This window comes from Protomyctophum parallelum, assembly GCF_964188405.1.
Source record: "Protomyctophum parallelum genome assembly, chromosome: 3".
Classification (NCBI taxonomy): Eukaryota; Metazoa; Chordata; class Actinopteri; order Myctophiformes; family Myctophidae; genus Protomyctophum; species Protomyctophum parallelum.
The window spans coordinates 48,938,951-48,950,019 of record NC_139698.1 but is presented as its reverse complement, the minus strand read 5'-3'; the positions used below and the strand labels follow the sequence as shown (position 1 = coordinate 48,950,019).

The following is an 11,069-nucleotide window of genomic DNA, read 5'->3' as shown; positions in this document are numbered from 1 at the left end:
CACCGTTGAAGTGCCCTTGGACAAGGCATTGAACCACTTGTATGAAATGCTCCATGTGGGCCTGGCTGTAAAGAAGTATCTGATGCTTAGTCCAGTTACCCTTGGTAAACTTGATTTACCAGAACGCATTTCTTCTTCTTCTTCTGTGGGTACAGGCTTTAGTTTAGGGGTACAGGCTTTAGTTTAGACATACTATTGGTCGGACTGTCATTAGACCAACAACCTACCCACAAACCCAAACCTAATCGCAAGCATGGGAGCAGCGCATGCCATGTTTTAATCTGCGTGTGCATCCCGTATCAGTAGGCTATATTTCAACTCTTACTAGATACAAAGTAACCATTGACTTGATGCTAATCATACAGGAAGCTGACTCAAGATGGTGTATGCGACTAACACTGAAAGTGGTTATCAAAGAGGAAGGAAACTGCACTCTTACAAGTATTGGTCTTCTTTAGGTTTGAAAAGTAACGTTTTTACAGTGCAAAATAATAATAATACTAAAACTACATGTTTATATGACATTTTACCCCATTCACATGATCACTTTTGAACCAAAGGTAAAAACAAAAAAAGGGGGAAGAAAAGAAAACACAGGGTTTTTCCTTTGTGTCACAACCTGCATGGCGAGTTGGTGACATGTGAATGAAAACAAAGCGATTAGTGGCAAGTGCACCATGTGATCTTCAATAATTGTTTCGCCATTATCTACGTCTTTCCCCCGTCATGTCTTCACATCCGCCCCCTTCTCCTGTACTTCTGCACTCTCTACTGTCTGCACCTCCCACCGCAGGGCCTGGTGCACAAAGCACACCAGTTTTCTTTCTCCATCTACACACAACAGAGGAGTGTTCACTGTTCAGACACCAGACACCACACATGCACACGCATGCACGCACACACAAAGCTTATAAAAGGGCACAGCACAAATACGAAGAAAGTCACCTGACCGATGGCATCACACCCTGTTTTTGCTGTTTGTGTCATCCTGCCTGCCATGGGACAAGCACGATATTGTGACAACTAAGTCTGACCCCAAACATTACGCACTCTGTTTTGCTACCATTCCCTGTGAGACACACTTTCTTCCAACATCCAGGAAAATGAAGCTATGACAACACGATGAATGAAAAGTGAAAGATATCCAGCCATTATCACAAACACATTTACGACCATCAAGACTGCATAATGAAAGTCACAGTAACACTTGCGGACAACAGAAATAGCTTATATTCCTGACCATTCCAAATGTAACAATGTTTTATGATGAACAATGAACGTCATGTTATATATATACCAACTGACACTCATCCAACAGTCCTTCCTTTGCCTTGCAGTGGATCATTCAATAATTCATGATATGATTTAGCAGTACATAAAATATAATAACAATGTAAATTGCAAACACAATGATGCATGTCATTCACAACTATATTTACAATGGGATATATAATACAGAGATTAAACTGTTAAAGCTGTATCAAGGTGAAAAGTACAATTGACTTTTTTGAGCCATTTTGGTATAGTTGTGTAATTACTTCGTCCTTCAGTTGATAGTGATTAAGGCTCTGACACTGCTCTGTAGACTGCTCTCTGATTCTGCTCTGTAGTGTAGCAGAATCATTCCAGTGAGACAACATGCCCAATAGCACCACCCTCACTCCATTTGACCTAAATAGCAACCTACATTGGTATTATTTGTAACACTAAAAAAGTAATATTACACTACTACTCACAATAATTATAAATATAATTTGGCCCCCACTTTTTGTAGGGTATTTTTGTCAATATGGCTGCTCTAAGAAATACCAATTAGCTCATCATGACATGGCACTAAAACCTCCCCTCTAAAGACTCTATACCCTCGACCACTGTTCCCCAAACAATAGATCTGCTAATTTCACTAGTTTGGGTGCAGGGGAGACATCAAATCTCTCTTCTAGGTCACGGGCTAAAACGTTTGGGAACCACAGCCCTAGACACATCCCCACAGTTATATTTTATATAAATGGGGGCGGGACATAATTAAAAACGCAATAAAATTGACATTGTCTTGAATTAACTTACATTTCGTCAAAGGTTTTCTTTTTTGTTTGTTTTTGGCAAATACCGGTAAGTGAATGCTGGGATTTTTCATTATGACACAGTGGACCTTCACCCTTCAGCCTCATGACCCACACATGAACTTTTCTCTTTGGAACAGACCGAGTGGCAGACAGTTCACTTGCGAGAACCCTCTCAACTCTGGGTTGACTGTGCCTGTTGCTCAGTGTTTATCTGATTTAAAACAACCTTCTCGGAAGCCTGGCCAGGCAGCAGTTCTTTACCTAGACCTAGCTCCCACAGAGACTGGCTGGAGTCAACATCGCACCCTGTTGCACACCTCAGCATCTCAACTGCGCGTTCTCTGAAGTTCCTGCACAAGGCGAAATAGAGCATTGGATTAAGGCAGCTGTGGATGCAGGCCAGAGCATGTGTGACCAACAGACCCGTCTCCAAGCAGCTCCTCGTCTTCTGACAACCGCCAACAGTGGCAGGGTCTTGTGGCATTTTTGGTGCGTTAGAGATTGTATCCACCATAAGGGTTATGTTGTAGGGTGCCCAGCAAATAAAGAAGACCACCACCAGGGCAAGGATGACCCTGTCAGCCCTCTGCTTCTGGAGGCCCTGGGAGCCTCGCTGCAGTTGCAGCAGGATGCTGGCGTAGCAGAAGATCAGGACAGCTGAGGGCAGCAGGAAGCCGATGATGTGGTAGAGAAAACGGGATCCCAGACGCCATTCAGTCGTTCCGAAGAGCAGGTAGGTGTGAATACACTCCATCTTGTTTCCGTCTTGTTTCTCATCTTTCACGGCCTGCAGGAAGACCCAGTCGGGGATGCTGAGGAGAATGGAGAGGAGCCAGACTGACAAGCAGCTGAAACGAACAAACCAGGCCTTCCAGCGGGAGAACATCTGGGCAGCGTGGACGATGGACAGGTAGCGGTCCAGACTGATACAGGCCAGAAGGAAGATCCCACAGTAGAAGTTGATCTGGAAGATCCAAGAGGTTTTATTTGCCACTCACTCATACAAGTACGTGCAGTGACATGTTGCTGAGACATGTGCTAAGAACATATTATGTAATATTAAACAAGCTAAAATAACAGGGTAATACAAGCTAAGAAAAAGCATACTAAAAATGAACATGGGGAAGTTTGGGGGGTTACAGAGTTAAGTAATAGATGAAAGAGAGAAAGTGAAATCAAAATGAAAAGAGAAAGTGAGAGTTATGCACAATATCCAGTGTTACCAAAGACAGTTCTTCTCATATTGAATTTTAGGCTTAAGGTAATTATGGTATCTGTGCATTCCTGCCAGTCCTCCCCAAACTCTAAAGTGAAAGGAACGCACAGCATACTTGAGCATGCTCCAGCATGCTCAATTCACCAGCTGTGTGTGTGTGTGTGTGTGTGTGAGAGTGTGTGTGTGGGGGGGAGGGGGGGTTGGGGGGCAACACCTCGGATTTCTTGCCTCTTTCTTACATCATTTGACAATTTGGCCAATGTTTGACCAGTATTTATAGTATCGTTTTGGAGGCCCTCCTAGGCTCCTATATACAAGTTTATTGTTTGTTTTTAGTTCAATGTTTGTTTTAAAAATGCCATTGACAATGAAGGGGAAATCTAATGTTTGTTTTTAGTTCAATGTTTGTTTTAAAAACACGTTTGACAATAAAGCGAATTTAATGTTTGTTTTGTCACTGTTTGTTTGACTTTATTACTATTTTGAAACAGTAATGCGTGGCCTTTTTTCCTTTTCTTTCAGGTATTAAAAAGTCCTTAAATTGTCACTTCACTGACCCACAGGTTGAGACCACTGCATTATACCACCTGTATGAGTTGTAAACAGAAAGATTTAGCAAGGCAGTGCATCGTATCAGTATGTGGTATATAGGCTGAGTCGTTATTACCGTGAACATGGCTCCGATGATCTTACACAGGGGGGTACCGAAGCTCCATCCCTGACTCTTTGTGGCCTGATCTGCCCAGAAAGGCAGTGTCACCAGCAACAAACTATCAGCTATACCCAGGTGGAGCACGAAGGTGTCTGTCACACTCCAGGCCCTTCTCTTCTGAAACAACACCACCGACAGCAGCCCATTTCCCAGCAGACCTACTATCATGGCCAGAGAGTACAGAACCGGAATGAAAATGGCCTCGAAACGATAAATTCCCTCTGGCTTGCACTCATCCACATAAGCATAGTCAACGTCATCATAAGTGACGTTCTCTTCAAATATCCCTCGGAGGTCCAGATCCATCTTGGTCTGTAGAAAAGGTATAAGTCTCAAATTAAAAATGCTATATTATGGTGATTTCTCTATGACTATAGATACAATGCCTATAGTAGCAGCTCGTACAGCTAAAATCCTGTCTTGAGTGGTGCTCAAGCTGTTGAGCTGTTGAGAGCAGTATGCTGCCGTGAGAATCTCTACTCTCAATGACCAGCTCAGAGTCAGACTTCTATAAACACAGTGAGAAAGCCCCACATATCTCACATGGTGCTGATGTCAACAGATGAAGCAATTCTGGAATAGAGGTCCCTGCAAGGCCTACAGTTAATTTGAAGACCCATGAAATGACATTTACATTTGCTGTCATGTGACACCTTGCTCCATTTGTGCTGGTGAATTCAATAACCATTGATTGATTGATTGATTGAAATATTTATTAACAGTTTGCAGAATTACAGTACACTTCAAGCACAAACTCAATACAAAGACTGTTAACTGTGAGTGGACGACCCAATTAAGCATTACACTTGTATACAACAGGGTTAAATGGTCAATCAATCAATCGATCAAAACAATTCATCAAAACAAACCATAATGATAATGACGGTAATAATAATAATATCCTAGTAGGATAATAATAATAACAACAACAACAATGTTATACTAATACCTTTGTGTGTAGGAGACACTACACACAAAGAAGACTCGTATGGCAATAAGCAAGCATATGTTAATGTTATGTAGTAGGCACTAGGCAACGACATCGCGCGCGCGCGCGCACACACACACACACACACACACACACACACACACACACACACACACACACACACACACACACACACACACACTTCACTTAAAAGTAAAACAGCACAACAACAACAACAGATATTATTATATTAAAAGTCCCGTGGAAGGACTGTTATCTAGGACCGTAGGACAGTACTATGATACTATCTACTGGAATGAAGACAGTCACTTACAGTGTTCATGATGTTAGTCATGTCGTCCAAGTTACTTCCATTGAAAACCAGAGCGTGTGATCGCTGCCTGCTGCTGTGCTGACACACTATATATAGAGATGGAAAGCTAAACCAAGTAACAAACCTTCCCCCAATGCATGGGTTCGTACTTGTACGAAGAAGAAAGTCCACGTGTGGTCTTTCTCTACTTCTAGATTTGTAGCTCGGCTGTCTTTCACACACAAAAGAAATCACACCTCGATGAAGCTCCCTCTCTTTTTTTTGCGAACACACATGAAACGTTTAATTGAATCAACTAAAACCACACGCAGACAGAGGAAGCCGGGTCACAAGGCTCAAGATGATCGGCCGCCACAGCCACACCACCACAAGCAGAGGATTGTCCTGCAGGGTCAAGGACTGAGGAGCAACTGGATGAGTTTTTTGTATCAAACGTCAACTCAAACGGTCCGACTCCGAAGTGGTTCACTGAAAGCGGTGGCCCATCGAATTGTGTGACTCCGCGTGTCGCTGCCTGGCAGTCACTCTCGTGCAAAGCCCTTTTTTCTAAACATCCACGACAGCAGACAAGTACAAATATAATTTATGAAAAGGCTACCACAGTGAAGTCTGTTCACGGAACTTCGGAAGTTGTTGTAACTTGTATGGCTTGTTGGGATTATCTGACGAGGTACCATTTGAGTGGGCAAAACCTTACATATGCTAAATTATACTAAATTGTTTAGGTCAATATAAGTAAAATAATATAGCTTTTCCATAGGAGTATCTTTTTATATTTTTCCAAACAGAATACAAGCTATTTACAAGTTATATAACATTCCCATCGGTCGCGTACCTACAGGTTACTTTTCCCCATAGGCTACACATTACCCAGTCCCCAGCCCAGACACTAACATTATTCTGATGCTCCTTTTAACATGATTGATTGATTGATTGATTGATTGATTAAGTGATTTATTAACAGATTGGAGAATGACAGGATACCGGTTTACTTAAGATTTATTTATGATATTTATGATGACGACATATCATGACAGGATGAATGGCATTATAATTGCAGTCTGTCGTTATTTCTCATCTGACTGTCACTGATTGTGGCCAGTGGGTCATCATGGCCCTCTTGTGTATCATGAACGTAGTTGTAGGCCTACTGTAGGGTAGGGGTCTGCCATCAGAATATCCACTAGGGGCCACGTATGGCCCGGGTGCCCAGGCCCAGGGCCATTGTTGGGGGCCCCCATGCAGGGGGGGGGGCACAAGCTGTTTGTTGCTGCACCAAACTTGACACGAACACTGTTCTGGGGTCTGCCATTACGAAAGTCACACAGGGGCCATAGGCACACCGTTTACACAAATGATTGGGGTGTGCCATGATTCATTGAATGATGAGAATAGTCAAACCAAAAAAGAAAACGAAATTGCACACATAATATTAGGGGCACTACAGCATACAGCAGTTGTCTGATGGTCACATTTACATAACTCAGAACGGTGACCATTGCTCTGATCATCGCAATATACATTTTGAAGGCCCGTGTAATCTTGAGGCTAGTCTGTCTCTGACTGATTGACTAAAGCAGGGGTTTTCAACAGGTGGTCCGTGGACCACTGGTGGTCCCTGGAAGTATTGCATGTGGTGGTCCCTGGCCATGCATTTAGTAATGTAAGGGTTGTAGTAGTAGTAGTAGTAGTAGTAAAAATGTTCTTTCCACTAGTTGAGAAACAGTGAACTGAATGACCCGGTGACCTATGATGACCGTCCATGTGGTCATTTACTGACAAGTTGGAGGTCAAGAAATTCAAAAGAAAAAGGGAGTAAGAATCTCAAGAGCGGAAAGTGCAGCGGATTGTCTGGTTGAGTCATTATTATTAGGAAATGATACTTAGTCAGTGGACAATTGGTTGAGAAACTGTGGAATGTATACACATGGGATGCATAGCAAGTGTTACAAAAGCATTAATCTTAGCCCTTAGCCCATATCCCCAACCCAACACAACAGTGGTCCCCAGGTTGATTCTAAGTCAGGGTGGTGGTCCCTGGTTCTCAATCAGTTGAAAACCCCTGGACTAAAGGACATTTTTTGACGATGGGTTCTACTTCTCACTTCTCAGATGAGATGAGTCTATTTAGGTCTTTATCGAAATAGCAAAACAACGACCACTGGAGCTGCACAAATCTCTAGTCAACACAGTTCGGTGTAACACTCAATACGCCTCTTGAGTTCACTGACACACACACACAATGTGGACACATTTTCTGTCGGGCAACCAGTTGGATTCTACGAGAGATCACATGTCAATGTGACTCGTCACTCATCACTTCATTAGAATAACAAATGAACGGCCGGGCCACCGCTGTCTCCTGTCTCCTGTCCTCCACACGGTCAGCTGGACTCAAAAGCAGCGTTAGTTGGAACAATAGCGAGCACAGACTGTGAGACGTCCATTGTCCACTAGATGGCAACATGACGGTGTTGTGCTTGAGCCAAAATAAAACGGTTGAGAAATCATGATTGATATTTGACATTGTTTTATATTTATGGACTGAGTGTGACTTGACTCGTACGTGATTTATCATAGTAATAAGTTATCCTAGTAAGTTTCCTAGCGTGTGTGCGTGTATGTGTATATAAGGCTATATTATTTAAAATACATTTAACTTAATAGTTAAAAGCAGATCTAAAAGGTCACAATGCATCGCATTACGACTTGTGACCTTGTGGATTGGATAATTGTATTAATTAATTCATAATGTATTTATGTACGTTTGTAAAATTGTATACACATAAAGAGAAAACTTTCAAGGCATAACAAAAAGAAAAACAGACATTCATGAAGAGAGTGAATCAAACCACTAAACATCTGCCAAACCCCTGCAATGGTGTATTGAACTTATGGAACTTCACAAAATGTTTTAGAGAAATGAAAGTTGCTTAATACTTTGCAGGTTTGAAATATGTCCATCTATCTTTGTTAACCTTAAAACCTAAAGCCACTCATTTACTGTAAATACTTGTGTTTGTACTAGTAGTTTATAGGCTATATACAACATAAATCAATAGGTTGATTTATAGGTTTGTATTTTGCATACATCACAAAAGCATAGGCTACACAAAATGGACAACATAAAATGAGCTGCACTATACTGTTATCATGTTAGGTCTGGATTGGATCTTTTTTTCTTTCTCCTTCCCCCTCGGACCATCTTTCCTATATACACATGAATGCATTTGTACATTCACACAAGTACACACTTTGTAATAATTTTGTCTTCATATGAGGGCTCACACCATGACAGAGTAAGAAGTGTTCTCGCTTTCCGCTGAGCTGCATGACGGTGCGCGTCTCCTTGGCGTCGTCTGTCCCCATCGCTCCATCCCCGCCCATCCCCTCTGCCCCAGCAGCCCTTTACACATCCTGCTCAGCTCCCTCCTGAACTTCACCCCTACAAAGCCATACAGCAGGGGGTTGAGTGCACAGTGAGACAGCCCCATACTCTCTGAGATCAAGGTCCCAATGTCCACTGTGCTGCCAAACTGGCATCCGCCACTGATCACGCCCAGTTTGTGCAGACTGTCAGCCAGCTGGAAGCAGTTGTAGGGTGCCCAGCAGAGAATGAAGACAGACACCAGGGAGATGATGAGGCGGAGGGACTTGCGTTTCTGCCGACGTGTGGCGTTGCACAGTGATCTGAAGATTCTGATGTAGCAATAGAGCATGATTAGCAGGGGAATCCCAAAGCCCAGAACAAAGTTGACTAACTGTAGCCCAACCTTCCAATGCTTGGAGTAATGCTTGGTAAATGAGGCCTGGCAAACCAGCTGGTCCTGATCCTGATCCAGCATCATCACCTCCTTGAAGGCAATGTCTACACTGCTAAGCCCCAGGCACACCGTCCAGATGATGCCACTGACAATTTGGGCATGGCAGGAGTTCCGCTTCCAGCCGGAGCTGACTGCATGGACGATTGCCAGATAGCGGTCGAAACTAATGCAGGCCAAGAAGAGAATGCCACTGTAACGGTTCAGGGAGAAGAGTGCACCAGAGATCTTGCAGATGGTCAGGCCAAACACCCACTGGTGCGCCCACTGGACGGCAAACAGGGGCAAGGTGAGGGCCAGCAACAGGTCAGAGATGGCGAGGTGGAGGAGGAAAGTGTCAGTCAAGGAGAAGGCACAGACTCCACTGCTCTGGGAGCTTCGGTAGCGGCGAATTACGCAGAGCACCATCACATTCCCCACCATGGCCAGGACAAACACCAGGCTGTACACCACAGGAGAGTAGCTACGCGTAAAGCCATAGATATCATCCTTGGGGCATGGGGACACATTGGTGTCATCAAATGTGGCATTGTCGTCGTAGTCTGGCTCTGGCTGTAAAGATAATAAAACAATCTGGTAACCTGAATAAAAAACTTTCATTGCAACTTTCTTTAATAGCAAAAACTTAATTATAGTTTTAAAGAATTGTGGATTGGGATTGACCCTGAAAATAACATAACAATGAATATATACTGTATAAATTATAAGTAACAATTTTAATCATAGCGATCTTGGGATCGTTGCCACGTTGTGGCACGTTGTGGCTTCGATGTGTATCTCAGACTTCATGTGTCAAGTATAAAACATAATTCTGTTAAATGTGGAGGTACATATTGGCCAGCATAGTGTACAAGACATTTGGCACTGGATTGTGAGATTAGCTCTGGACATTCACAGTACACACACAGAGACAACCCTCGTATAATAGCTACATATAGGCCCTTGCGGAACCATGCTGTAAAAAAGTCCACTTCTAAATCCCAAATCACAATTTACATAATTGAAGTTTCAATCATATGGGCCTTTGCCCAGATAAATAACTTCATCCTGTGCATTTGAACAATGATGCAGACCAATCTACTTTTGCTGTTTTTTTGTCCAGTACGGAACAATAAGACATCTTTTCTATGGATGTGAAAATCAAATAACGTAGTCGTAGACTATTATTTAACTACTGTCCTTGTTCCAAATAATAAACCATGCAGGTTGTTTGTATTGTTTTAGTTGTAGGACCTCAATTACATTCTGTTTGCGCTTGTGTGCAGAGATTCACATGAAAGGTAACTCACCGTGTAGTCCCAGTAGTCTTCTGTGGTCCATATGACCTGGTCCATAGAATTATTTATGGACATTATGAAACACCTGCAATCGCCAGAAATTAAGAGTGCACACCCTGTTTATACACACACTCAGCACCTCTTCTAGGCTAATCCCTACCACGTTTGGCCAGGCAAGGAAGGATGAGAAAGGAGAAGTTGTCGTCTCAGGAACTGAAACTTCTCATATTCTTTTGGAAGAGCTAACAAACATAATGGATGAAATTGTGAAATACTATTAAAAACAATGTCTGTGGCCAGATGCGTAACTTCTCAGACGGACACAGACAGACATCACATGACTGATGAATACAATCTAAAAGTATTTCACGTATACCGTATCTTGCATTGTGTGAAAACAGCGAGTCTGCAGATTGCAAAGCTCCCTTGCTATTACACTGCAAAATCCCAAGGGTTAATTTAACGGTACATACATTTTTTGCAACGGCCTAGTTAAATTAACCCTCTTGAATTTGTAAGTGATGTTTTCAATACGGAGGCATGTCTTCAAACATGAACACAGAACAGCTTTAAATACAAAAATAAGATGCTGAATAAAATGCTGCATTATAAGTATGTAAGTGCTGACTTTCTGTTGCCCTGAAAGTCATCACTTTATACTTGTATTCAGCATTATGAATAATTATATACACTGGTACTGGTAGTCAATACAATT

At 42.5% G+C, this 11,069-nt stretch overlaps 2 protein-coding genes across 3 annotated transcripts; both read right to left on the bottom strand.

Moving 5' to 3' along the window:
- Window positions 1-1,088: 1,088 nt before the first annotated feature.
- LOC310855459 (C-X-C chemokine receptor type 3-like) lies at window positions 1,089-5,696 on the bottom strand. Of its 2 annotated transcripts, none has more exons than XM_083760478.1 (3): window positions 5,257-5,696; window positions 3,950-4,306; window positions 1,089-3,030 (listed from the first exon to the last, which is right to left on the bottom strand). In XM_083760478.1, exons 1-3 carry the CDS (start codon window positions 5,275-5,277, stop codon window positions 2,239-2,241), a joined length of 1,170 nt encoding a protein of 389 aa, XP_083616604.1. In that variant the 5' UTR covers window positions 5,278-5,696; the 3' UTR covers window positions 1,089-2,238. The 2 variants fall into 2 exon arrangements, with proteins under 2 accessions (XP_083616604.1, XP_083616605.1); XM_083760479.1 differs by having other exon boundaries at window positions 3,950-4,111.
- Window positions 5,697-8,033: 2,337 nt separating this feature from the next.
- Window positions 8,034-10,585, bottom strand: cxcr3.2 (chemokine (C-X-C motif) receptor 3, tandem duplicate 2). The gene is made up of 2 exons (XM_083760543.1): window positions 10,367-10,585; window positions 8,034-9,629 (listed from the first exon to the last, which is right to left on the bottom strand). The coding sequence occupies exons 1-2, from the start codon at window positions 10,427-10,429 to the stop codon at window positions 8,541-8,543; spliced, it is 1,152 nt and encodes a 383-aa protein (XP_083616669.1). The 5' UTR covers window positions 10,430-10,585; the 3' UTR covers window positions 8,034-8,540.
- Between the last annotated feature and the right edge of the window lie 484 nt (window positions 10,586-11,069).